This window comes from Trachurus trachurus (assembly GCF_905171665.1).
Source record: "Trachurus trachurus genome assembly, chromosome: 16".
NCBI lineage: Eukaryota > Metazoa > Chordata > Actinopteri > Carangiformes > Carangidae > Trachurus > Trachurus trachurus.
In genome coordinates, this window is record NC_139902.1 from 14,980,156 (window position 1) to 15,006,898 (window position 26,743).

The window sequence follows — 26,743 nt, forward strand, 5'->3', positions numbered from 1 at the left end:
GGACCCTGAAAGTAAAGCAGCAAAATGGAAATCAGTCGTCCATGATACCATAATCATTAACTCCACCCAGATCTAATGCACTGAAAAAAACTGTATTATACAGATCAACTGCAAACTGGAATAGACTTCCAGATTATCTAATACTAAATAGTAATGTTTGTTTGAACAGGAGGCTTAAAGGGACAACGAGGAGTTTTGGAAAAGCCTCCGCGCGCACCGTGAAATTCTTTGACCGGCGCAAGACAGACTCATGCTTTCATTCATCAAGTCAGAGGTTCGAAGACGATCACATACCGTCGTAGTTCCGACCATAAATGGCGATTCGGCAGCGTTATTCTCATGACTCGCCACGAAACCGAAAGTAAAGAAACGCTGGTCGGCTTGACCAGCATTTCCACAACCACTAATAATAACAAAATAACGTTAAAAACGATATATTTATCGAAAATGGGCCCATTAACAAGTGTGGGTAGCGTAGATTCATCCACATTAACGTGAGACTTTTTTTTATAACCAAATAGAAACTCCTCGTTGTCCCTTTAAAAAAGCTGTTTTGGGTAAAAACTTTTTTTTTTTTTTTAAACCTTGAATTGATTTTTACTTTTATTTTATGAGAAACTGATGCTTTACTTTATTGTTAACTGTTAATTTAAAGTTATTTTTTTGTTTGTTGGTCTTGCGGACTCCAGGAAGAATAGTCTTCACCATTTTGGCAACTAATGGAGATCCAATTAAGGATAAACAAACAATAAACACTGATCAAACTTTCCCTTCAAATACTTTCTTTCAAAAGTCAAATCGGTAAATCTCACTGCTGCAGAGGTCGTTTGGATCATTTCTATGTGGTATGAGAACAAGCATTGCTACGTCACTCCTCTGAAACATGATGCTTCATGTTACTGACGAAAAGAGTGGAGCATTTTTTGTGGATCGATTGTTTCAAGGTTGATACCTGATCTGCCTAAGTACCAGGGCCCCTGCGGATCCAGTGTATTGAATCAGTGCCTCCCTAGCTACAGAAGGCTGCTAGTCCTGGTTTTCTGTACTACAGAGAGAATGAAAATAACAGTTACAAACCTATAAAAGTTAAATACAATGAAATAAAATCCAAAAACGACTTAAAACGAAACAAAATGTTGAAAATCTTTATTTCTAAAATATGCAAATACAAACAAGGACAAAGGTATGAAAATATAAACATCTTTTTCCCTTTCGCAAAACATTTGAGATGTTAAGGCATGCGGAACCTGACTTTCCAAAGATAAATCTTGTGCTATTAGAGTTTAAAGGTCCCATGAAATGAAAAATGGCTTGTGTGTCCCTGGGTGTATTGTTCTGTATAATTTGTCAAAAAGTCATTGTTGCATATTCTTTAATTAAAATCCCTTACTCTTCGTGTAAAGTGTCAACTTATTTTTAAATGGCTTATCCCGCACACACGGCAAATATAAAATTCCATCAAGTTCAATGTGGTCAGTGATTTCGGGGTGAACCAGCCAACCCCTCCCATCATCACTGCCATGTGGGATTAAAACATGAACCTCTTTCCCCTGAAGAAAGCTCATTATCCTCAGTGACTGCTGCCTGACTGACTATGGCCTGGCCCTATTTCATCGCAAACACCACAGAAGAAAATTACAATCTAAAAGCCACTTCATGGGACCTTTACACATTGTTGTTGCTTGCTAAAACAACATTAGCACATTATTACAGCAACGCATTAAGAGGACCCAAAACGCTTTCACACGGAGTTGTCAATGCAAACAAAAAAATAAATAATACTGAAGATTATTAACACTGTTTCTCAGGCATTTATCAAACACTTAAACCACTTTCTCGAAGCCGTTACCAACTGAAATGTACAGTATACTGTGACGGTATTCATCTACACAGAGCAGACGCGACTAAGATCACCCCGACTAATGAGTTTTACTTAGCTTCATTCATCTACCAGGAACAAAAACAGTGTAGGGGGCTTCCACGAACTCTGTGACGCGGCCCACAGTTTATATCTGCTACATTCAGAGTCAGGGAATGTATTGACTATCCTACTGGTTGACACACTGAGAGAAAAAGGTCATATTGGAAGAGTCTGCTGCAAACAGCCCTTTGTGGTTGGTCTAAAAATGAATTAGCATTGTGGTTTGCAAACTTACAGAAAGGCACGTGTTGGTTTTCATTCAGAATGAGGCCTGCAGCAGAGAGGAGCATTCACAAACAAACATCCTTAGACTTGCACAACTGCCCCGACCAGAGTTTTCTTTGGTAGTAAAACTGATGTAGGCCTGTTGGTGTGAGAAGCTGATTTGGTATTGAACCGTTCAGTTGTTAAGTCTGATATCTCACAGCTGAGTCGAATGTTACAGTGCTCGCCATTTTAAATAATGACCATGTTAGTAACATTTCCTTGTGAATTCAGTTAAAAGCACAGGTTAAAACATTTTCAGTTGATTGTCAACCATTTCTTGGATAATTCCCCTCAGGAGGGAAATGAAAGATTTAAATAAATTACATATGTGGGACTTCTACACAAATAGTTTTCCACTGGAGTGGAACAAAAAGTATAAGACTGTTTGGTAACTGACAGTAACATATCATCAACAAAAAAATTAAAAATAAACACACACGCACACGCACACAATGCTTTAAGGATCAAGTATTAGAGGTAAGTTATTTTCTGTTAGCCCTTGGACAGAAATAGATGAACTCACCGGGGGGATGGTTGGGTTCTGAGCTACAGGCAGGCATGAGACTCACCGTTCAGTCAGTCGAGAGAAGCAGAAGCTAAACCATTTGGGCTTTCCTCTGTCCTCATTTTAAGAAAATTAAAATCCAGTCCTCTGTCTGACATTCAGTCACTGGGCATGAACGACGGGCCCATTTTAGAAGCTTCTGAGATGAAATGGGACTCCTCCATCATCTGGGCGGGTGACAAGTTATTGTGTGATGCAGTTTTCTCCCATGTCCTGTGCATAACGGTCCAGTATTACATTACGCAGTTCCTCGACGTCTCGGCGGAGCTGTTGAGCTTCGACAAGCTTCTTCTGCAGCACCTCTGGGTTCATCCAGTCCTCATGCTGCTCCGCCACTGGTGGTGGTGCTGGAAAAACAAAAACAAGAGTCTGATGATTCATGTCCTACAACTTTTCAAACATTAACCTTTCCCAATACAAACCATTACAGCAGGGGTGTCAAACTTATTTGAGTTCAGGGGCCACATACAGCGCAATCTGATCTCAAGTGGGCCAGACCGGTAAAATAATGGCATAATAACCTATAAATAATGAGAACTCCAAACTTTTCCCCTTGTTTTAGTGCAAAGCAGCACATTATCAAGATGTTTTCCAAAACATATATTAACAATATTATTATGAACAGCTTGAAATTTCTTGATAAAAATATGTGCAATTTCAACAATATTATGCCTCTCCTGTCTATTGTATCATTTTCACACTTACAGCGGGCTGGATTGGACCCTCTGATGGGCCAGTTTTGGCCCACGGGCCATATGTTTGATACCCCTGCAGTACAGCATTGTACTAAAACGAGAAAATATAAATAAAAATAAAATAAAATAATAAATGCTCACATGTGAGACCGAGCAACAGGGAGAGGTTGGGGTCTTGTCCTTGGGCTCTCTGAGTCAGGATGCTGCACAGTGAGCGCAGGTCGCTGAGGCAGGAGGCGATCTCTGCGTGGAGCCTCTGCGTGAGACGGGCCCCGGCCGGCTGCAGGGCAGAGGAAGCCTGGTTACTGCTCCTCTGCTCTGGATCGCTCATCTGCTCCTGCAGGGTCAGATTCTGCTCCATCAGTTCTTGGTTCTGGGCTGACAGCTGAAAAGCAGGAGTTGGCATCGGAGTTAATTAGGAGCAGTCCAGTCGAGGAGCAATCCATGTCCTCTGCACACTTTCATGGTTCGGTCTGACTCACCTCCTTCATGGCTGTGTGGAGCTCCAACACACTCTGCTCTTTGGCCAACACCTCTTCTCTGAGAGCCAGAGAGCTGCTCTCTTCCTGAGAAATCTGCTCCTCCAAAGCCTGAGAACAAACAATTAATGACTCACAAATGCTAAGACTGTAAACAGAGCAGTAATTACTTGCATTCAACATAATGTAAGCACCTGGATTTGGGAGCCAAGCTGTTCCATCATCCGGTGTTGCTTCTCAATGACCTGCCAAAAGAAGAACTGAGTTTTAAAACAACTACTTCCTATGTAGAGCAGCACAATGAGAACTTATAAACCTTATTGTGCCACATTTGCTGCAAATCTTAACTCCACAGCTCAGGATCTATACTTTTGTGGTTTGCAGTCAATCACAGTGTTGTGTTGGGAAATAAAACCAGATCCCATCAAGGAAATGCAAGTTACGTCTCACTCTTCTGTAGGTTGTGCCCTGAGGCTTTGAGTGAATAGTGTGGAGGCGTTTGCTTCGCAGCTGAAGCATCGTACAGTACACACTATAGAGAATGTGTTAAGTGGAGATGAAAATGTTCTACCCTTTGATGAACTGTTGCTGCTGTGAAATCTAACCACAAGACACAGAGACAGAGACGTACTTCCAGATAAATAAGCACTTCTTGTTAATTCAAATTTGACTGAACACCCATTTCCTCCAGGCTCACTCTGTCACATGAAGGTTTCTGCAGTTGAAGTAATTTGCGGTCGAGGATATCAGCAACTATTAGATTCCACAGTAAGAACAATTTGTGCATTCAAATTTGGGAGCTGTAATTTAAACCACTCTTTTTTCTTTTCTTTTTTTTTTCTTGGAGCGTTCAGTATCAGGTGTACACAGACGACCTTTTTCAGAGAGGACACGCAGAACCTATAAAGAACAACGGACCTTTTTGAGTCTTTGTTGTTCCTCCCTCAAAGCGTTGTTCTCTACTCTGAGCTTATCGATATCCAGAGAAGGCAGTCGGGCTCCGTCCTCGAGGCCCTGCTGCACCCGCTGCTGCATACTGAAGGGGATGAAAATAAAAACACAGGACGCATTATACACAGAGTCTGTGCACACTGTGATAAGAGAACAAACATGCCCACTAGGCACACTGTTCGCCGTGATCGGACCACATGTCTGCACGTACTCTGTGATGGTGGTCAGCAGGTCTCTCTCCCTGCGTTTCTGCTCCTCTAGCTGTGCATCTTTTTCCCGCAGTTGTGACTGTGTTGTCTCCACACAGACCTCCAGTTCCTTCACCTTCTCCTGTAGTTGGGCTGCCTGCTGTTCAGCCTCCAGGAGCTGTTATTTAAAAAAGAAAAAAAAAAACACATGTTCACCTCTAATGAATTCAACGCTTTAAACCAAGTGAGTCAGAGCAGACAGGAATGATGAAGGGATGAAATGAAGTACCTGCTTGTTCTGGCTCTGGTAGTCCTCCAAGGTGGGCAAGTCAGCTAGGTAGCGCTCCAGAGTCTCGATACGCTGCTGGTTCTCTCTCTTCAGCTCCGCCTCCTTCTGACACTTCTTCTTCAGGTTGTTGATGTGCTTGTCTCGACTGCGGATCTGCATACATATAAGTAGCATGTGGTGAGTGGGATAACATGCCTTGACTGTTATAGGTGTTGCTGGCATAATGAGCAAGAAAACTTGTGAGAAACTGCTCTGGAAAACACAACCATACGTTAGCCTCAGATAAACTGCTTTCACACAATTTCCTCTGCGAGACAACTCTAAAAGGAACTTGTTAAAGCTGACAGTTAGAAGTACAACACAAGATCTACTCATGTACTGTGATTTTAAAGCATCTCTGTTCCTGTGGGGGGTGAAAAGTTTCCTGTACTGTGATTCATCCTTGGGTCTTATTTTAATGTTCTATAACAGCAGCTGTTGGGAAATCTGAGAATTTAACAGCCTCCTTTCATCACCGACATGAACAATGTACAGAAACGTCTGCACACATAATTGAGGTTAATTACAGGCAACGTGAATGGTTTTTGTACGTTAAGGAAGAAGTGTTAGGCAAGGACAAACCCTCTCTTCCTGTTTCTTCATCTCCTCTGCGTGTCGTTCACAAGTCTCCTTCAAACTGTCAGTTAGTCGACGTGTCTCTGCTTCGACTGCTCCCAGTCTGCGCTCTGCCTCCGCTTTCTCCAGGGCGACGCAGTCTGTTCGCTCGGTGAACTGCGCCCTCAGGAAGGCGTTCTCTCTCTGGGCCTCCTGTAAGGTCACCATGTGATACCAGTGTGTCGGTGAAAGTTCTTCGGGGGTAGATTGTTTTTGTAAGGGTGCTGACAGTATTAAAAAGTGTAACCCCGAGGGTTTGTTTTTAGGAGACAGAGTGTCTTTTCACCAACCTGTAGCCTCAGCATGCACATATCACCATAAGAAGCCCCTCGGCCCAGTAGAGCGCCATGGACCTGCAGCTCGCTTTCCCTCAGACGCTGCTCCAGCTGGGCCATGTGCTGCTTTTGTCTGTATCAGAAAATAGTCAGTATTATAAACCAGTCAACTCTGACATTTATGTTACCAAAATTAGTACAGAGAAAACTAATAAGAGCTTCATTATCATCAGAGAATTACTCCATTAAATGTCCCAAATTGAATCGTATAATTACTAGAATCACTTGCCTCTCTATGATGAGCTCCTTCTCCTTTAACAGACTCTCACTGGCTTTGACTAGAGCGTCCCACTTGCCAGACTCTGCGTGAACAGGGTTTGAGTACAGAGGTGGGTACTGACCCACTCCAGCACTCATTAACTGTAACAAAAAGATGAAGGTGGATGTGACGATTATAGCTGCATTGTGTTGAAATATGCAAAGGTGGTGACATCTGACATCAACAACTCAATATTTGCACCAAACTAAATGCAAACAGCTCAGAGACTACCGCTTGCCTCAGTTACCCTGACACAAGGTCAAACTGTTTTTATAGCAAAACCACCTGACGACAGTAATAGATACTTTTGTGTGAATACAATTTTTCTTCCAGCACACAGTGAAGCAAACTGTCTAACTGAGGAACACATCCAGCACAACGGATGAATGAATACAACACATAAATCACAGCTTCAGGAGCATTCATATAGTTTTAATTCTTATAGTACTGTTGGAGTGATGAAGTGTAAATGAGTCAGCAGGCAGTGTGCGGAAGTGGCAGCAGTCACTCACTCAGTAACTGCCACAGAGGAAATGAACACTCAAAACGGTGCTGAAATGACAGACGTGTCATGTCACGGTTTTCTACTATGTTGACAGTTTCTAAAAGATTGCAAAACTGAAGCAGCAAAGAGTTTTTTCTCATTGAGCAAGCACATGATTTTCTGAATTGCACATGTAAGATAGAACTATTTTAATAAAGCCAACAAGAGAGACCAGAAAGTCTTATGTAGTCCTTGTGATTTCAATGTGGTTGATTGAAATAGGGCAAGGCATCTGTATGCCTTCAGGCTTAAATTTGGTTCAACGTTATTTTTCCTATGTTGACCTACATATATATGTCACGCACTGCATTTCTGGCCAGATTACAATGTCAACCAATAACAACCAGCCCACATGTTGAATAACATGGGCTTTAACTTTTATCAACAGTCAGTCTGACCATTATAGCAGAGAAGAATTTGTTTGGCCACCCAGTAGAGGTATCGTCTGACATGAATGTCTTTCCTTTAAACTATGAGCCCAAAACGCCAGTGACAGTTATACAAATCAAAAATAACCAAAACGCAGGTTTGATTTCCTAAGCTTTTTTTTTTTTCTGTGCGGGATGAATGCTTACCTGCATTTGTTCCACTTGCAAGCGTAAACTCTCCAGTTGCTGCTTGTGTTGCTGTTGTTGCTGCCAGCTGGAAATATCACTACATCTGTCCTGCCGCAGTGGCTCGTAACCCATGGAGCCCGAATGCTCCCTCAGCAGAGCCTGTGTCTGCAGGCTGAGAGGGCTCGCATAAACTCCAGTGGATCCAGCTGCACCAGGCTGACTGCCCCTCTGATTAGAGGTTTCTGCTGTGCCGGGAACTCCGGGCCTCGCCTCGGGCAGAACCTTATAGCTGTGCTCCATGCCTCCCCTGTAGGCGTCAGACACACAGTCTGGGTTGTCTCTAATCCCGCTCGTCTGTAATCGGAGTCTGACATCAGGGCACAGCCCCCCCAGCAGGGCTGACTGATTTAGAGTAGGCTCCACAGCAGGAGTGTCAAACCTCTGGCCGTCATCTAACCGTGTGTGATCTGAGGGGAAGAGTGAATGGTCCAGCCCATTTACAAGGCTGCGGTAGCGGCTCAGGCAGTCTGGTTTTGGCCCCGTGGGGTCGCCTCCCACGCCGGTCTGAGCATCCAAGTTGGGTGAAGATGCTGATTTGGAGAGAGAGGAAGACTTCGAGGTGGAGCCGCTTGGAGTTCTGGAGGCAGACGAAGACCTGTGACCCTCAAGTGAGGACAGGCCGTCCTCCTGGACACAGGACTGGGGCTTCGAGGCCGGGGATCCGGCCGTGGATGGCATGACATGTGCAGTGGGAATGGGGATCTGACTGCGGATGGGCTGGAAAGAGGGGCTGCTGCTGGAACTGCAGAAATCTTTCAGGAGTAAAACAAAAAAACGTGATTACAAACAGTGGAACTTGCACGATTCACTGTACAGATGCACCTTGTTAAAATCAGTGCTGAATATTTGGAGCACTACTGCAGGCAGTTTTCCCTATTTTCAGGCAGTGATGTAAAGTAGATGCAGCAGGGTTTATGGGTGGCCTACTTTGATGATGAGGTGTCACCACTGAAAGAATTAACTGGCTCTGACTGATTCAGCCCAGGGAAATGGCTTATAATAGACTTAAACCAACGAGCAGGGTAAAAGCTTTGTGTTAAAAAGAAATAAAGTATAAAATATATCACTGATACAGCTGCTATTACCTGCTACGTCTCTAAATTTAGATAGAAGACCGTTGTAATTCACTGCAACACTCTGTTCTAACAGTGCCGCTGAATTAAGAGTCTTCCTGTTAAATTTTTTTAATTGTCTTCTTAACCACACTCTGAGATAAGCACCCTCAGATTGTTTTACAGTACACACCCAAATCACAGACTTCAACATGCCCAACTGCTGTTAAACTGTCTTCATCCGGAGACCTCTGAAGCAGCATGCTCACAAAGAATTTTCAAGAACACAGCAAAATCTGTGCGAGCAGCCTACAGACATCGCCACAAGCCTCGACACAATCTGAAGTTACATAACTAAGATTTAAATGGCGTTACAAACCTGATAGACCTGGTGAAGTCTGGAAACCCTGCACTCACTGAACGGCAACAAACATGTTATTAGCTGTGGCATTTTCTCTAAAGCTGAACTGAGGTGAGCGGAGCTGCAGAACGCTTTAAATCACAACAAAAGTCCGTCCTCTGCATTTTCTGGGTGCAACCTCCTGAAGCTGAGAGCGACAACAACCGTGCAGCAAGTCGAGCCCTGCGCCCAAAGCTGTATTGTCCTCGGACAGCCAAACCAGCCTGTACCAACCTCTGAGCTAACACATACAAACACGCGTACACAGGAAAGGTTAGGGGTATTTATAGCCCACCTCTCATGTTACAGAGTGATCTGTGGGTGCCGCTTATTTAAGCACCTTGCCTCCTCCCACTGTAACAGACAACATGCACGTGTACACCCAAAGTCAAGGGCTGAATGAGAAATGTTTTCCCTGCTAATTTAAATCCACCCCTTCCCAAAAAACAAGAAACTCTGTGCAATCACAGAGAGAGATAATATTTAGTAGAACGGTAAGAATACTGTGGAAATACCATCAATCTTTCAAGAAGGTAAAAAAACATCAGATATAATAGCGGCCCCCAGGCTCTACTAGTTCATGACTGGCTAGAACAAGTCTAAACTACTATGCAATAACCTTTGATTGATGTTTGCTCAACAGACATTCCTGTGTTTGCAAAGTAAAATGATGAGGATTATCGAACTTTTAAAACTATAAAAATGAATTGATTAATAACAAACAACCGTAATTAACCTGTTTAATTGTATGTTATCCAGTATTGCCTACAACAGGTCATTACTGTGGCTAAAAGTGGGGTTAATTGTCATGTTGCTAGGCGCTGCTGTCAGTTTAAGTGTTTGGACAAAGACCGAGCAGCAACGGTAGCTTGGGCAACGACTAACTAAACAAGTGAGGCCTGCTGGAAGAGGGCACATTCATTCCTACATGAAGCTATAACCATAGTGTATCCAGTGACCCCGACACACACACAACAGAGAAGTGCATGGGCTTGGACAAAATCCTGCAAACTGAACACATATCAAGATCATTGGTTATTTAATGGCAGCTTCAATTGTTCAAGGAGTGTTGACTTACAAGACCTGAGCTGGGCGGGTTGGACACGACTGGACACCGCAAGAAGAAGTGGTTTCAGTTTTCTAAAAGAAAACATGAATCTGTAACACTAATATTCTCCACACCTTCTCTTTAAGATGTAGGGTTTAGCTCTAGAGACTGGACATTTGACAGGAGGCCAGATTGTCTGATTCACTACGGTGATAAGGAAAGCATTAAATACACTCAGCAGCTTATGTATGACTGCGTACTGGGACTGCATCATCTGGCTAACATTTGTAAAAGCTCCTATAAAACAACCTTTAAATCTTTACTGACACATGGTTTATAAGGATTATTGGATACTGCTGATGCACATGAGATTACTAGTGTAATTCCCTATGAATAGAAAATGAGTATATGTATGAAAAGGTATCCTTAGGACTGTGGGATTCTTTTCATTAAAGCCAACACAAGAAACAAAAAACAGTGACCCGTTTGCAGCCGTTACGAAATGTTTCCAACTGGCAGCGAGGGCATGAATATCATCTTTGTGAAGCTCAACCTCAACTGAGTTGTTGGTTCACCTTGGATTTTTCAGTTAAATATTTTTGCAGTGTTTCCTGTTGTTCCGGAGACCACCCATCCCATCTGGTCAACCATAACATGGAACCATCCTGATACGAGCATCTGTTATTTTTTCCAATCACGTGTGTGTAGTCCTTTAAATATAGTACATACACAAACCGTGTCCACTAGGATTTCTCAATTTCTCCAAAGGGATATTCGTGTTTAGGCATGGATCCAGTTTTCACTTAGCTGTCCAGTCCTAGTATCCCAACACCCCATCCTCCCAATTAGCCATAACACCAGCGGGGTGCACAAGAGCCCCAGGGCACTTCTGGCTAAGACTCTAATCTACCTCTGCAAATCTCCCGAGCAGACAGAGTGGATCATGAACATTTTAAACTCTATAAATAGCTTAAGAAACAACAGCTCAAACTTGAAGACAGTCTTTCCACTGAGTCCGCTGAGTCTGACGTTCGTGTGTGGCTTCTCATTTCATTATATGATTGATCTCAATGTTCAAATCAGCAAAAAGCACTGAGGCCCAGTGACAAACAATCTTTTTTTTTTTTAAACAGATATCCTATCAAATGCATGAATGCAGTAAATTAATAACCTCAACCAGCATTACAGCACTCAACCTCCGGCTGTGAGTGCAAGCTGGGACTTGCCAGCCTTTAAAACACTGTTACACAATACAGGGCAGGGGAAGAGAACAAGCAAAAGTCATCACCTTCTGTGCTGTCAGATGCTGAGGTGCCAAGACCAGTGTCCCCACTGTCCGATGTTCCAGGACGGCGGCCAAAACGGCTCTGGAACTTCTCTGACACAGCTGGTGTTTGCCACTCCATGTCAGCAAACCGAGCTAATGTATATTTGTGAAACAGGACAACAGCAACAGAAGAGCACACATCAACACACACATCATTGCTGAACTCACACATACACACACACACAGTAGTTTATGCATTTTCCCCCCAGCCAACTTACCCGCTGGTTTGGAGTCAATATATCTCTGTGAGGTTGTCATTCCATATGAGACAATGTAACCTGTGACAGATGGGAGAAAATGACAATCAGATAGGGCAGACAATGATAAGATACTCCAATGTCCTTTAGGTTGACGTTTACCCTTTCAACTTGAACAGGAACTATTGACAATGCGATCAACTATTCTTACCTATTCGTTTAGTTGGTTGAGAAAACACTGAAGGAGGCTGGTAGGCTTTCATGATGACCCCCAGACTAAGATGTCCACTGAACAAAGGCGCCCCTATTACACACCGTATATTACGACCTGAACATCCAGAGCTTACCGGACTCGACAGCTGTTAACTAATGACTGATCTGTTCGCCTATCACACTCTTCTGCTCCCCCTCAGCCTGCCAACAACAAACTCCACGGACTTTTCTGAGCACTAACGAAAATAACAACATGAGCACATGTCCTAGCGTTACATAATCTGTTACACAAACATGTATGTCCCAAAGAGGCTACAGGAAGTTGTACATCGTTTTGGCAAGCGCATATCCCGATTACAAAAGGCAACATACAGCTTGAGATGCAGCCTGGTTATTATTACAAACTAATCCCTTCCCCAGCTAATTCGTAAAGGAAATGACTCGCTAACGAGCCGAGGCAAGCTAAAGCAGCTAAACGTGACTAATGGCCCAAATTAAATTTAAAAGGAATTTTACGATATCAGCTAAATGCGACTTTCAAACAGTGTGTTGTTGTTTTTTATGTGATTTTGTCCTCTTTGACGTTCACGTTTGTTGTACTGCGATGCACTGCGCTGTTAAATTAATCATTGAGCTAATCCATGACAAATCCGTTTCCGTCTAACAAGCTAGCTCACAGCTAAGCTAACACAGCGCCGTGCCGTTTGCTGCTCAGCTTGGACGTAACCTTAAACGTAACGATTTTCTAAAAAGGCTTCGTGTTTACAGTGGTGTAGCTTAACATATCATGCCATGGGCGCTGACATTAAGGTTTTACTTTACCTTTTGTTTCCACATGAACTCAGAATGAAGTAACAAATCTCGGTTTCAGCCTGGTAACCGGAGCTGAATCTGAACCATCCGCTGCTGCTGCTGTTGTTCCGCCTGTAGCAACGGTTCCTCTCCGCTGGCACTGAACCCCGATGAGACACGACGGTGGTGGACGCTCGTTTAACCGCACAGCACCGCCCGCTCGATAACACCGACGGCTTGCCGTCTCCGACACCGTTTGAGGTTTTCATGCCTGAGGGGTGGGGGTTGGCAAATAGGGGGACATCGACTAATAGGTTACATCCGCAAACTGCAAGCGAAAAAACTGGCGCAGTATAGTTTTCAAGACTTTTATACTTAAAGTAAAGCAGCCTGTGTTACCGAAAAAACCCACCTGGTTCGTTTTCTATCATATGGCCAGATATCAGCGGTGTAACACAAAACGAACCAACCTAAGCAAGATGCGTTGAGATGGCTGGAATAACCTAGAAAATAAAGCTTCAGAGGTGTTCCAACCCAATTACAGTCTTAACACATATTTAATTAGGCCACAGAACAATAAGTGTCATTGAGATATATAATTGCGAAGTTAATACAAAAATACTGTGTCATTGTTATAGTTAGGCAGTGTATTGCAAAGCATTGTACGGCAGTGGACTAAATAAGGAACAATTGTGTTCTTCTTAATCTATTTTGTCACCATTTAATACGTGTTTAAAAGCCTGCATCGATTCCATTGGCATAATTCAAACACTTCCGCTTTTCACTTTGAGTGACGCTATTGGCTCATACACAGAATCAGCTGTGGTTGACAAAGCAGTGAAAAGACCACAGTGCTGACACCAATTTGTTGTAGGTAGTTGGGACATCCACGATAACATTTTGTAACCTCGCCCACCATGCAGTGATGCATGAGTCAGGATTTTTTTTTTTTAAATGGGTGGAGTACAAATTGCAACATCTGTTTTATTTTTTAAGATAATTTATTACTTGCATTAAGATCCAGTCTGAAAATAGTATCAAGACATTTAAGATAAAACATGTAAGGCCTTTTATGTTAAGCGACATTACCACAAGAACATATTATACACATTTTCTGTCTTCTCTTATTGTAGCCTACTGCTGAATATCCATGTATGAATATGTCACCAATAAATATATAACTATGTCTAATATATCACTAATTAAGGGCATACAGTTAAGATAGAATGTAGCCTAATTACAGTCACTGTTGAGATTTCTTGCGCGCCTATCATAGGAATATCCCACTAAATGTTTTATTGTGCATTCATCCAGTCTGCTTACAAAGTGGCTTGTTTTCTGATGCAACACTATGATGTGTGTGTGTTTCTTGTTTTACTCTTTATTTATAGATACATTTTCATGTTTTAGTACAGAAATAAAAGGCAAAACAAAAAACAATTACAAAACACTGAACACTTAACCAAATTTAAGGGCCAGGGGTGATCTGTCTATCCAAAAGACAAAATACCACACACAACACATCATAAACAGTCTCACATTGGCATGCCATAACAGTGGATGTGTAGTGATATATGTTTAAACAGTTCAAAAAATAAATTGTTCCATTAATATTTGCATTTGGCTTTTTCTCATACATACCTATTGGGTCTAAGATCCATTTTAAAGAATCACATACAGTAAATCACAACAAAAGCATCACTATCAATGCCAAAGCAAAAAAAATAATTTAGTACTTTTTTCACCTCACTGTTATGATACACCTGATCTTCTGCCATATCATAATTCTCTATCTGTGTAACAAGTACGGTCACATATAATTTGGTCTTGTGCTATGTTTTCACTGAACCAATTCAAAACACTGTATAGCTAGACTACACAGTCGTTTTGCTTTGTTTGTTCTGTAGTATGAAATGTTTGCAAATACCAGTTTCAATTTGGTGCGGTAAATGCTTTTATTTTGAAATGAACTCAGACCGGAAGTGTTTGTTGTGCTTCAGCAGGCGGAACAAAGTTGCGTGATGTGCCAGTGGGAGGAGGGTTGTGTTCAAGTCAGAGAAGGTATTAGCGAGAATCCTGTCAACAAACTCACATAGAGTATGATTTATTACGTTTATTTAATGGACATTTCGTGACAGAAGCCTCTTTAGTTCGAGGAAAGCGGTGAGATTTATGAAGCAGCCGCAAATTGAAATGAAAGCGTTGCAAATGTTGACGTTACATGATGTGGACGTTTTGTTTAGCTAGCAAAAGGTAAACGCAGATTCGCTAACGCCAGCTACTCGGTGAACGACAGGTCTCTTAAAGGCCCGCTATACAGGTGGCTAGCGATTCAGACAGGCTAACAGCGCTTTGGCGTTTACATAATGCTCAATGTTTTCGCGACATTGTCCTCCGATTATTACAGTGAAAGAGCTGCATAGCTGCAGCATTAGCTAGTTAGCAGCTGAACTCGCCTTGTTGGTGCTCAGTGACGGGAGCTGACCCAGTGTTTGGCACTGGAGTGAGCAAAGTTAACGTTGTTATGTTTCAGCTATTTTTAAAGATCCCATAATGCGTTGATGATTTAAATGTCTACGTATGATCAACTTGTCTTTACCTTTTACTCTTTTACACATAACCAGTGCCGTGTGATTGATGTATTCTCTGCCCTGTCTTGATGTTGTTTTTAACGCCTGTGCAGCTTATTCTCAAGAAACACAGAGTAAATGTCATCTGAGCTCTGACCCCTGGATCCTCCAGCCCAGACCCTAATTTATGTTTTGTGGTGAGGCCATGACGGCTGTCAACATCACCAGAGATATCCTGCATAGGCAGATCAGGGTGAGTAAACGGATATTATAACATATTATGAGCTGATTTTGGTGGAGCCAACCCAAATAGATTCTCACCCAAGGCTATTAACCTCTACCATTTAATTTGTGCAGAAGTGTGACAGTGCCTGTGGTTCCTGTCATTGTTTTGTTTATTCAAACACGTGACTCTATAATATACATATTACATCATGTTAAATCTAAAATTGTTTTAATGAACCTCATGACACTTCAGGACAAGAAAGCATCAGGCTTCCAAAGATTCTACCATGTGACCGACCCCTTCATCAAGAGACTTGGTCTGGAGGCTGAGCTTCAGGTCAGTGTGTCGGTCTGTGTGCATGTGTAGATGGTGAAAGAGCTGTAGAAAAGAAGGGAGACTGGTGGGATACTACTGTGTGTGTATTATATCTTTCTCTGACCGTACATACTGTCCATGTCAACAGGGCCACACTGGCTGTGTGAACTGTTTGGAGTGGAATGAGCGAGGAGAGTAAGTCTTCAAAACTTAAAATATTACCTACTTTATAATTTTCCATCTCTGACCTGGGATCACACCATACAACTATGACACAAGTCTTGGATTTAATGTGAAGGCCTAATATGACTGGGGCTATATGTCAAAATTAAATGACTATCTGACTGTACAAAGATTGCTCCACTTGTCCTGATTATTTTATTTTGTGTTTAGTCTACTGGCCTCAGGTTCAGATGATCAACATGCCATCATCTGGGATCCGTTCCGACACAAGAAGCTCACAACTATGCACACAGGTCATGCAGCAAACATATTCTCCGTTAAGGTAAGGAGGACCAATGGGAAGGTGGGTGAATTGAATCTCAGATGGGAACTAATTTACAGCGGCTACAAAGACTCACACAGGACAGCAATCATCTACTCAGTGTTATTTACAGCCACAGTGGAGCCCACCTTACTGGGTTTTGTGTACAGATGGAGAAAGACGCATTTTATCTATTTAAACACCTGAATCTTACTTGGACTCTGTGATTTATTTCAATATCTGAATATATCCCATGCAAATAGTTTACCTTACTTCACCCTGTCTGTTGTCATTAAAAAAAAGTCGTCTCTGTTACAAGTTCACTTCCTGGACATTAGGTGGCACTGTTGCCTATTTATCGAGTGACATGTCACATTGTGTGAAGGCCCTCATCTTTGGTTCTTCTTGGCAATAACTTATTTATTTTATGCTTAGAAAAACACCTTACCACAGGACATTTTATGTGTGCTCATCAGATAATTATTGTCTGTTTGTCCGTCCATACAGTTCCTCCCTCACTCCGGGGACAGAATTTTGGTAACGGGCGCAGCCGACACAAAGGTCCACGTGCACGACCTGACGGCGAAGGAAACCATCCATATGTTTTCTGATCACACCAACAGGGTTAAACGTATCGCCACGGCGCCCATGTGGCCCAACACCTTCTGGAGCGCCGCAGAGGACGGTATCATCAGGTCGGAGGCCGGGGATCCACATGGATTGAATTACCTTGAGCTGTGCAAATTTCAGAGATGCAGCAATGTCCAGTTTTGCTACAGGTTAATAATACATTCACTTTCTCCTTGTCCACTACAGACAGTATGACCTGCGGGAGAGCAGTAAACGCTCTGAGGTTCTGATCGACCTGACAGAGTTTTGTGGTCAGCTGGTTGAGGCCAAGTGTCTGGCCGTCAACCCACGGGACAACAACTACCTGGCCGTGGGAGCCAACGGTCCCTTTGTACGCCTCTATGACATCAGGATGATTCACAACTACAGGTTGGTTGGAATTGTTTTTATTTTATGTCAGTCCGTGCTATTAATTATTAAACAACCACTAATGTGTGGTGTTTTGAAACACACCTGTTCAACTGGGTTCTGACTAAATTGTTCTCTTTCTTAAACAGGAAATCTATGAGTCAGGGCACATCAGCAGCTGTGCACACGTTCTGTGATAGGCAGAAGCCAATTCCAGATGGAGCTGGGCAGTATTATGTTGCAGGTGCGTATATGGCAGAATTGCTTATATCAGATTTATATAATGGCTACATTACCATTTTTATGGAGAAATGGCATCAGGAAGGTGACTTAAAGGATGTTGAATGATGTCACATTTTATTTGAATCCTTCAGGGCACCTGCCGGTAAAACTCCCAGACTACAATAACCGCCTGAGGGTCCTGGTGGCCACCTATGTCACCTTTAGTCCAGATGGCACGGAGCTGCTTGTTAACATGGGTGGGGAACAGGTAACGCTTCTGAAAACAAACAAGGGATGAACAGAGGAGTATGTGCATCTGGTCTGTGCTGTCATGTTTGTTTTATCTGTTTATGTTCATGCTTCTTCCAGGTGTATCTGTTTGACTTGACATTTAAACAGAGGCCATACACATTCTTGCTTCCAAAAAAGTGCCAGTCATCAACAGGTAGGTTTATACAATCCTTTAAAAATGAGTTTTGCCCATTAGAGATGCATTGAATATAAAGATAATTTTGATGGGATCTTATACATTCGCTTCTCAGGAGATGTGCAAAATGGAAAGACAACCAATGGCGTCTCCAACGGTATTCACCTGCCAACCAGCCATATTCGCTTTGCCGGAAGCAAGATGCGCTCCAGGTACTTCCCTTTAACACTATATCAGCGATTGCTTCTAGACACAGACTGATTATTTAAAAGTTTGAGAGTGCACACATTTGAGCTGTCGCTTTTACTGTCTTCATTTTAGTTCTACTGAGCTCCCTCCTCACCTGGAGAAGATAAAGCAACAAGCTAATGATGCATTTGCACAGCAGCAGTGGACACAGGCCATCCAGCTGTACAGTTTAAGCATTCATCAGGCCAGCTGCAACGCCATGCTGTACGGGAACCGGGCCGCGGCCTACATGAAACGGAAGTGGTAGGCCACCACTACAGATCAGACAGCTCGTCGTCTTTTTCCCGAAGGCCGTTAAAGCAATTAATGCGTGTGTACGTGTGTGATTCACAGGGATGGAGACCATTACGACGCCCTCAGGGACTGTCTGAAGGCTCTGACTTTAAACCCCGGCCACCTGAAAGCACATTTCAGACTGGCACGGTGTCTGTTTGAGCTGAAGTACGTGACCGAGGCTCTGGAGTGTTTGGATGATTTCAAAGGAAAGTTTCCGGAGCAGGCTCACAGCAGTGCCTGCGACGCCTTGGATAAAGACATCAAAGCTGCTCTCTTCTCCAAGACAGAATCAGGTATGAAAGAGAAGATCACAGTACGGTACATGGCAGTAGCTCTCGCTGCTTAGACAAGTGTCTGCACAGTTGGATCTGGAAACATGCAAACCACACTGCTGCCACCACCACCCTTAAGTAATAAAGTATATACACTGATACAATAGGGAAATGGAGAGTTTCATAGAAGCTAAAACAAATCAGTTTTGTTTTTTTCATACATAGAAACTTGAGTGATATGTTAGCAACGTTGTATTGGTAACCAATCTTTCTTTCTTTGTTATTATGTCTGAGAGATTCAGTGATTGTACGTTTTAATATCTTTCTTTGTTAGCTGACGATAAAAAAGCCAACAGCTCCATCAGATTCCACTCATTCAGTCGGAAAGAGTCGATCCCGGAGGATGAGTTGGTGCTGAGGGAGCGCAGCTTCGACTACAAGCACAGATACTGTGGCCACTGCAACACCACCACCGACATCAAGGAGGCCAACTTCTTTGGAAGGTGAGGAGAGTCCAAAGCTCTGCAACTCAAGGAAGAGGACCACAAGGACTGAAAAGTTGATTTCATTCCCTAATTTACTCTTCTAGGACTTTATCTACCAGTAATGTTTAAAATATCCACTCTAAAGTCGTAACGTGCAACAGTCATAATGTTTCAATACAGGGACATTTGTCTTAACATGAGCACATTGCATACAAGAGATGACTGTTTGCTCCACATTTTAAAATGTACTCTGATGAACCTCATGACACTGTGTAGTTTTAGTTTAGTTAAGTTCCAGATAACGTTATGTGATTGTGATACAGACTTTACCATTTCTGACACTAAACAACAAGACTTGGTCTTTTGTACTGTACTGGCCAGATGAAGTACTGTATGTTTCATGATACATGAAAAACTACACGTTACTGTTATTTAACAGAAAGGTTTTCTTCCCTAACGTCATTCAAAGGCTTAATAACTAAAGCCACTGAACTGTAATATAGCACATATGACACAAACATCAGTTTCCACCAATCTTTTTACATCAGAGTGTCTCGATGAAACATATTTCCCAGCAGACTTGGGGAAGTCCCGATTACACACCTGTGTGCGTGTGTGTGCATGTGTGTGTGTTGAATTAAACAACTGTTCTGTGACAAAGGTTTAATGTAGAACAATCATCTAATTCCTAGTAATTCCTTTTCTCCTCAGCAAAGGGCAGTACATTGTCAGTGGCTCAGACGACGGCTCCTTCTTTATCTGGGAAAAGGAGACGACTAATCTGGTGAGGATCCTGCAAGGAGATGAGTCCATAGTCAATTGCCTGCAGCCCCACCCCAGCTACTGCTTCCTGGCTACAAGTGGTATCGACCCTGTAGTTCGATTATGGAACCCAAGACCAGAGGTAAACAATTCAGAATATGTGTTTTTATATACAGGTGCATCTCAATAAATTAGAATATCATGGAAAAGTCCATTTCAGTCGTTCAAGTCAAATAACCCCAACCAAGTATTGTTTGCTTATAGATACTTTTCAGAAGGCCAACATTTCTATGTTAAAAATGCTTTTTCTTTTCTTTTTTTAATTAGTAATATTCAAATTTTTGGGGGATGCTGAATTTTAGGTCTTCAGTAAGCCATAATCATTACAATTAAAAGAGATTAAATGAATAGACATGAAATGTTTTATTCTGTGTGTAATGGATCTTTATAATGTATTTAATTTCTGACATAGATAAACTTTTCCATTTCTAATTTATTGAGATGGACTGGTGTATGTGTGTGTGTGTTTTGATATGTTTTACCAGATTTTCCATGACCCTTTTCTATGCTCTCTCATGGTCCAGATGGAGTGCGAGAATGGGCGTGTGGTGGAGGACATGGACGGTGCCGCTCAAGCGAACCAGCGGCGTATGAACGCAGATCCACTCGAGGTTATGCTGCTCAACATGGGCTATCGCATCACAGGCCTGCGTGGTGTTGGCCCCGAAGGCTCAGATGATGAAGACAGCTCAGAGGGACAAGTGCAGTGCAGGCCAAGCTAAGCAAACTGTCAGCCATTCTGCAGAATGGACGTAGGAAGCAAAGCACTCTCGCAGCTCCTGTTTGAATCTTAATTTCCCCCTCTATCTGACAGAAACATTGAGTGAATGTCATGTCACATCTCTGCACTATGCATCGCCCTCCCCTGTCCTGAGAAAGGACCGGTGGAGACCACTTTTGGGGAGAGGAATTCATGGAGGGTGGAGACAACATCCATCTCGCCCCCCCCCCCTTCAAAGCACCAACAACACCTCAGCCCTCTCCCTCCGCCCTGTGATGGCAGGGGCGGGGGCACCTTTGAGGAGAGCACCTTCAACGTCACTCCCCCAGTTTCTCATGCAGAAGGAGGAGTTCAGCACTTATCCCTCCTCAGGTTTATGTTGGAGGAGAAGCCTACGGTCGGGCGACCTATTTTCAGGTCCAAGTGGCCTCACAGTCACAGCGTCCTCCATGGAGGATCAGATCACAGACCAGAAGATGGTGCTTTGTCGCATCTCCTGTCTGCTCCACAGTCGGAGCAAAAGAGTCACAGTGCCCGCTCATCTCAGACAGGCTGCACACCCAAGTCATTGATTCTGAGTTAGACTTGATCATATTTTCAGTTGGAGTTTTGGTCACACAAGCCTAGATATAATTCAGATCTCCAAGTTGTGGAAGTTGCTGGTGAAGTTGCTCCAATGAAATGTATTTACAAGCTTTGTTTAGTTCTTACCTCTCAGAAAAAAAATGGATTTCTTCTGCCAAAGGTTGTCATCTATGATTTCAGCAGCCAAGGATTAATGTTTGTTTTCTGTTACATTGACCCATCATTTTTGGCATACTGTGCTCCTTTAAGTTGAGAGGTTTTACCACAATAGATTGTTGACAAGATCAACAAGATATTGACAAAGAAATATTTGTAAAAAAAGAAAAGAAAAAAAAATTCTAATACCATTTTTGTTTTAAATTAAGTCCCATCGATTGTAAATGTCATTTGGCAAGAAATGTCAGCGTGAAACTTCTGTTGGGTGTACGTGGGACACAGATGCTAATTTTATGGTATATGCCAACTAGGTGCTACGTATTTGGTGGCAATAGGGTTCCTGCCTACTAGCTGCGTGGCTCTAGCACTACGCCTCTGCTGCAGTCAGGTGTTCAGTCCTGCTTGCATGAGGCTTCTCTGACCATTGTTGTGGACAATGAAAAGGACAGAGCCATCCCATCTGAGCAGCTCATTAGGTCTTCTTCGCCCTCTAATAGGGCGAATGTTAAGAAATGGGTCCTCAACAACATGCAACACTAGGCTTTCATATGTTTTACTTTGTTCATTAATTTGAGATACTCTGTTTTTTTCTTTGAGGAATCCTATAATAACTTTTGTTGCAAACAAAGTGAAAAATTAAAAAAAAAATATTGAACACCACATTTTCTGTATTCTTGTACTTTTTGTTCCATTAGAGGTAAAAAAAAAAATAATAATAATAATAATGAACTGTTTGTCCTCTTAGTGTAATGATTACCCAACAGCTGCAGCAGTAATGATGCAATGCTAACTAGGTTGTGAAGATGTACTGAGGCGAGGCTATGAACCTCCCAGTATCCTGCTCATCCATCAGTGTCTGCACTACTCTCTGCTTTTGCTGACTATTAGGCAACAAATGTGAGCACAGTACATCATAAGCATGAGTAGTTAGGGAAGTGTTTCGTGGCTCATACATTTGCAGTAATGAGGTGACCCAGCTCTTGGGAGCAGTGGAGGTTACACTGATAGAGCTCAGTGTTTACTAAAACCTGTGACAAATAGGAGATTTAATAAAAGTCCCCAGACGAGAAAAATATCATTTTGGGTACATGTTTGTCAAAACTGTTTCTTGTATGACTGACACAAAGTAGAAAAACATCCGTGGTCACCTCTTTTACTTCAAATGGGACACCTCATCCATCATCAGGAATGAGACAGCTCTGTGACATCCCATAATGAAACGAAATAAATAGCAGAGCTCACACATAATTACAAATGACATATACATATTGTTGGTTTGGTTGACAGTTTGTGTAACCTTGACACAGCAGTCCTAATTACACCGGTAGAAACACACTTGTGAAACGGTGTTGCGTTCAATGGCCGACCCTTGGTTCACCCGCGGGGGAGGCGACGGCCGCGCGGCGCGTTTCCGTGCGTCAGTGCGTCACTGTCGTACGTCCGTCGTCTCTCCAGCTTGAACTCCGTGCAGTGATGGCGGAGGCGGAGGATGTCGATATGAAGATGAACTACCACGGCGATTTCGTAAAAAGCGACAGGAAAAGCAGCCGCTACCCCTTCTGCGTTGTCTGGACACCTATTCCTATTTTATCGTAAGAAGCTAACGCTCGCTGTTGTCCAGGTCTTGTTAGCTTAGCGTTAGATATGAGAAGAGCTTACACCGCCTGCTCGACAGGTTGTTATTATTATGCAGCAGACGTCAGATGAAATAAAACAGATTTACGTGAATTCACTGCTGCTTAAATCTTATGATAATATTTCATTTTGTGTGTGTGTGTGTTCTCTGACATAATAATGAATCAACATGATGCTGCATAATAAACAGCACAGTCATACTCACACCACTGTGTTTTCTGTTGGGTGCATCCTGCAGGTGGCTGCTTCCCTTCATTGGTCACATGGGGATATGCACCTCTTCTGGAGTCATACGAGATTTTGCAGGATCCTACTTTGTCTCGGTGAGTGTCACTTTTGTTTATAGTCAATCAATGATCTATTAATGAGCACTGTGGCCTATGTTATGGGGATAGATTCAGATGCAAACCTTTAATTTGAGATTTCATCTGTGCTGTTGAACTCATTATGAATGGGACTCGGAGTAGTGGCCTTCAGGGTGTTCAAGATGTATTTCCTCATCATATGTGGCCCATCAGCCCATTTATGTTGTATTTTTAACACAGTAATGATAAACCCCTCAGATCTGGATCTCACAATAAGTATAGTTACTTAATTTTATTTGTGTCATCCACTGGTTTTACAAATGTCAACAAAAGTCCAACATGTGCCAGTTTGACCAATCTACGGACTATCTTGGTAAAATATTAGTATAATGTCTTTCTACATTAAACGTTTCAACTTTTTCACAGGAGGACAATATGGGCTTTGGTCGACCAACAAAGTAAGTTTATTAATCAAAATATTGTATTGGAAATATTGGATATGGTATTGCAATAAGTAGCTTGCACCAAGTCACCCACTGAGATGAATACACAGATTGATTGGTACCTTATAACGCAGGTATTGGAAGCTTGATGTGGACAAAGTCTGTGGTAACGGGGTTGCTACATGGGACAAAGCAGTGAGCGATGCATCAGAGGAGTACAAATGTAGGCCGGTAAGACAATGTTTGGTATTGTTAGGCTACTGCAGATATTTCCATATTAATCTTCATGTAATGATATCTACTCTTTCTGTATCGTTGAAGCACAATCTATGCTTCGACAACTGCCATTCCCACGTTGCCATGGCCCTCAACCTTATGCGCTACGACAACAGCACATCTTGGAACATGATGAACCTGTGTGTGCTGTCGTTCATTAATGGAAAACACGTGAGGTAAGTGTTTTAACGTCTTGCTGCCATTGAATAATGAATGTAAACCTAAAGCCCTACCTGGCATCTTTTCCATAGTTTCCATAGTCCTCTAGTTACCGGTACCTATGACCTTTGGCATAGAAGTACTTCATATTTTTTCTTCAAACACGAAACAGCTCGTCCTCTTCTGTACTACTGACCAGTAATATTTTAACATCACAACATAATTTTACCAAATAAAACAGTGGCTAATTTGCATTATAGCATGTATATCACATTCATTTCATTTAGCAGATCTGTTTTGACATCAGTTTTATTACTTACCGTACTTGAAACAGCAGCAATTTGCATACTTGATTGTGAACACTTGCTTGCATGTTCTGGATTTTCTTTCTGATAATCTTTCTGATACGTACATATCAGGTCCTCTGTCCTTAGACCAATGATTTATACATGGAAAAACAAACAAAAACAAACAAACAAACAGTGAAACAGGAAAAAGGGAGCAGAAAGGGAGGGTGACCTTTTTTTTCCGGGACACACGAGCGTACGAGAGGTGTGGTTTAGTTGGCAGTGGAGAGAACCTGAAGCATCACGAGAAACTGTTAAATTGCTCCGCTGCTGGATGCTCTTGAGCATTAAGAGACATATGGCTCAGAGAGCCTCCCTCATTATTCTCTGCTGACCCACATAGAGAGCGCTGGCGTCACAGTTTGTGCTGCCTCTGCACATACACTCCCACGACACAGGAGTCTTTTAAACAGAAGCCGAGTCGTGTAATTCATCACTGACAGCCGCGCTCCCCTCTGTGTCACCGCTGGAGGTCACCTCGCTGCTGGGGCTCCCTGCACCGACTGGGTGGAAAGGACAGTAGGACGTAGGCTGGGGTGCAGCCAGGGAGGGGGAGCTGTGGGCCTGTGGGAGTAAAGAGACTGAACCATGTTATACTTTAGCACACCTAATGTGCCATTTTCTGTCCAAAAATGGCACAAGCACACATAAACACAGACACACATACACAGTCACTCAGTATCCAGGTTTTTGGTGATGACTGTACTTTACCATGCGTTACCCTCTTTTTATCCTTCAGCTGGGCAGCTTTCCTCAAGACCTGGCTCCCGTTCCTCATGTTGTGTGGAGTCATTGCCACCTTCATCCTAACATTCAACCTACAGTAATGGAGCAAGCTGCACAATGGGAGGACTCATGGACTTGGTTGGTTATACATTATCATTGACGTGAATGATGTGATGGGACATTTGTTTGAAAAAAAAAAAAAAACTAAATGAAGGACTCCATCGTGTGTAGTGATCTATGGTAACTAAGGGCAAAAATGTGATGTTTGTGGGTAGTTTTTAAATGAAAAAAGAACAAACTTTTTTGTTATTTATGTATTTGTGAATGAGTAAGAAGTGTAATGGTATCGACATTATAATATCCTCAAAATTCAACACTATTTTTCACACAGAGGGCTCTGTGTTTTTGTTGAGTTTATTAACAGGATTTGAAGGAAGAGTTCACCACAACAGAGCAATCCTGGTGAGTTCCAGTGATTTATTTTTCATGGATGGAAATGATGAATGTGTTTCCAGGCCGGCTACTGTACATTCAGTGATGAATGGGCTCAAAGTGGACCAAGAAACCGTAATGCTGAAATGTATTCATCAGTTATTTGTCTGAGAGACATGATACGCTACCAAAGATAAAATGATGTAGGACCCACTTGTGAAAAATAGTGATATCATTCTGTAAAATGTCCTCCTCCCTCTATTGTGTGTACTTTATTTTTTCTTTAATGTATTGTGTAATTCTCCAAACAGAGACTGAATGCTTTCACATCATGCATCTTCTTCTTCTTGAATGTCATAAGTCTGCTAATTTATACAAACTATGAGCAATATAACATTATGGTATTACCTTTGATTTACTTGATTGATTTGTTTTGCAATCTAAAGGAGTATTATTTATTATTGTATTATCTTCATCACATAAGTGTTTGTGTTTTTGTAACTTTGAATGTGCTGTGCTGTGCTGTAGGCATTTTTCACATCTCCTGACTGCGGTGTAGGTCACAGACTGTGGACGCCCTAATCGTCCTCTGTACCTTTAAGGGAACCACGCACCTTTTTCATCAATATACGGGAACCTTTATTCCCAGAGTGGAGCAGATGAGGAGGGACTGATGCTGGAGTGAGCAGTCTTTGCCGCCTCTTTTGTTTGTTTTTTGTCAGAACAAAAGCTTACGATAAAATTCATCATTTGACTAATTCATTCGCATGGAATCACTTTTTTTTCCTGCTATAATTTATACTCTTGTGTTTTAATTTTTTTTTAAACATTTTTCCCTT

General features: G+C 42.3%; 3 protein-coding genes across 7 annotated transcripts; 2 read left to right on the forward strand and 1 right to left on the reverse strand.

Moving 5' to 3' along the window:
- Positions 1 to 1,131: 1,131 nt before the first annotated feature.
- Positions 1,132 to 12,969, reverse strand: cep85 (centrosomal protein 85). Of its 4 annotated transcripts, none has more exons than XM_083989049.1 (15): positions 12,824 to 12,969; positions 11,810 to 11,869; positions 11,553 to 11,684; positions 10,295 to 10,356; positions 7,723 to 8,516; positions 6,574 to 6,704; positions 6,300 to 6,417; positions 5,977 to 6,162; positions 5,356 to 5,508; positions 5,090 to 5,244; positions 4,846 to 4,963; positions 4,122 to 4,172; positions 3,931 to 4,038; positions 3,590 to 3,833; positions 1,132 to 3,100 (listed from the first exon to the last, which is right to left on the reverse strand). In XM_083989049.1, exons 5-15 carry the CDS (start codon positions 8,440 to 8,442, stop codon positions 2,937 to 2,939), a joined length of 2,148 nt encoding a protein of 715 aa, XP_083845175.1. In that variant the 5' UTR covers positions 8,443 to 8,516; positions 10,295 to 10,356; positions 11,553 to 11,684; positions 11,810 to 11,869; positions 12,824 to 12,969; the 3' UTR covers positions 1,132 to 2,936. The 4 variants fall into 4 exon arrangements, with proteins under 4 accessions (XP_083845175.1, XP_083845174.1, XP_083845173.1 ...); XM_083989048.1 differs by having other exon boundaries at positions 9,196 to 10,356; XM_083989047.1 differs by lacking the exon at positions 10,295 to 10,356.
- A 1,827-nt stretch (positions 12,970 to 14,796) lies between these two features.
- wdtc1 (WD and tetratricopeptide repeats 1) lies at positions 14,797 to 22,222 on the forward strand. Of its 2 annotated transcripts, none has more exons than XM_083989050.1 (16): positions 14,797 to 14,854; positions 15,477 to 15,616; positions 15,842 to 15,925; positions 16,053 to 16,099; positions 16,298 to 16,409; positions 16,896 to 17,083; positions 17,205 to 17,387; positions 17,516 to 17,610; positions 17,741 to 17,856; positions 17,958 to 18,033; positions 18,131 to 18,227; positions 18,337 to 18,507; positions 18,598 to 18,833; positions 19,147 to 19,315; positions 20,009 to 20,201; positions 20,644 to 22,222. In XM_083989050.1, the coding sequence occupies exons 2-16, from the start codon at positions 15,551 to 15,553 to the stop codon at positions 20,839 to 20,841; spliced, it is 2,031 nt and encodes a 676-aa protein (XP_083845176.1). In that variant the 5' UTR covers positions 14,797 to 14,854; positions 15,477 to 15,550; the 3' UTR covers positions 20,842 to 22,222. The 2 variants fall into 2 exon arrangements, with proteins under 2 accessions (XP_083845176.1, XP_083845177.1); XM_083989051.1 differs by having other exon boundaries at positions 14,825 to 14,956.
- An 816-nt stretch (positions 22,223 to 23,038) lies between these two features.
- tmem222a (transmembrane protein 222a) lies at positions 23,039 to 26,742 on the forward strand. The gene is made up of 6 exons (XM_083989066.1): positions 23,039 to 23,173; positions 23,455 to 23,539; positions 23,948 to 23,979; positions 24,099 to 24,195; positions 24,286 to 24,416; positions 25,486 to 26,742. The coding sequence occupies exons 1-6, from the start codon at positions 23,055 to 23,057 to the stop codon at positions 25,571 to 25,573; spliced, it is 552 nt and encodes a 183-aa protein (XP_083845192.1). The 5' UTR covers positions 23,039 to 23,054; the 3' UTR covers positions 25,574 to 26,742.
- Position 26,743: the final 1 nt, after the last annotated feature.

Bases quoted from the DNA above. Each gene is read 5' to 3' on its own strand.
- wdtc1 (XM_083989050.1), top strand. From the start codon at position 15,551: ATGTTTTGTGGTGAGGCCATGACGGCTGTCAACATCACCAGAGATATC. The intron at 18,228-18,336 runs GTACTTCCCTTT...TCTTCATTTTAG, and splicing joins GGAAGCAAGATGCGCTCCAG to TTCTACTGAGCTCCCTCCTC. The intron at 19,316-20,008 runs GTGAGGAGAGTC...TTTTCTCCTCAG, and splicing joins GAGGCCAACTTCTTTGGAAG to CAAAGGGCAGTACATTGTCA.
- cep85 (XM_083989046.1), bottom strand. From the start codon at position 12,051: ATGAAAGCCTACCAGCCTCCTTCAGTGTTTTCTCAACCAACTAAACGA. The intron at 11,685-11,809 runs GTAAGTTGGCTG...AATATACATTAG, and splicing joins TATTGACTCCAAACCAGCGG to CTCGGTTTGCTGACATGGAG. The intron at 3,834-3,930 runs GTGAGTCAGACC...CCTGCTTTTCAG, and splicing joins TCCACACAGCCATGAAGGAG to CTGTCAGCCCAGAACCAAGA.
- tmem222a (XM_083989066.1), top strand. From the start codon at position 23,055: ATGGCGGAGGCGGAGGATGTCGATATGAAGATGAACTACCACGGCGAT. The intron at 23,980-24,098 runs GTAAGTTTATTA...CTTATAACGCAG, and splicing joins GGCTTTGGTCGACCAACAAA to GTATTGGAAGCTTGATGTGG. The intron at 24,196-24,285 runs GTAAGACAATGT...GTATCGTTGAAG, and splicing joins AGGAGTACAAATGTAGGCCG to CACAATCTATGCTTCGACAA.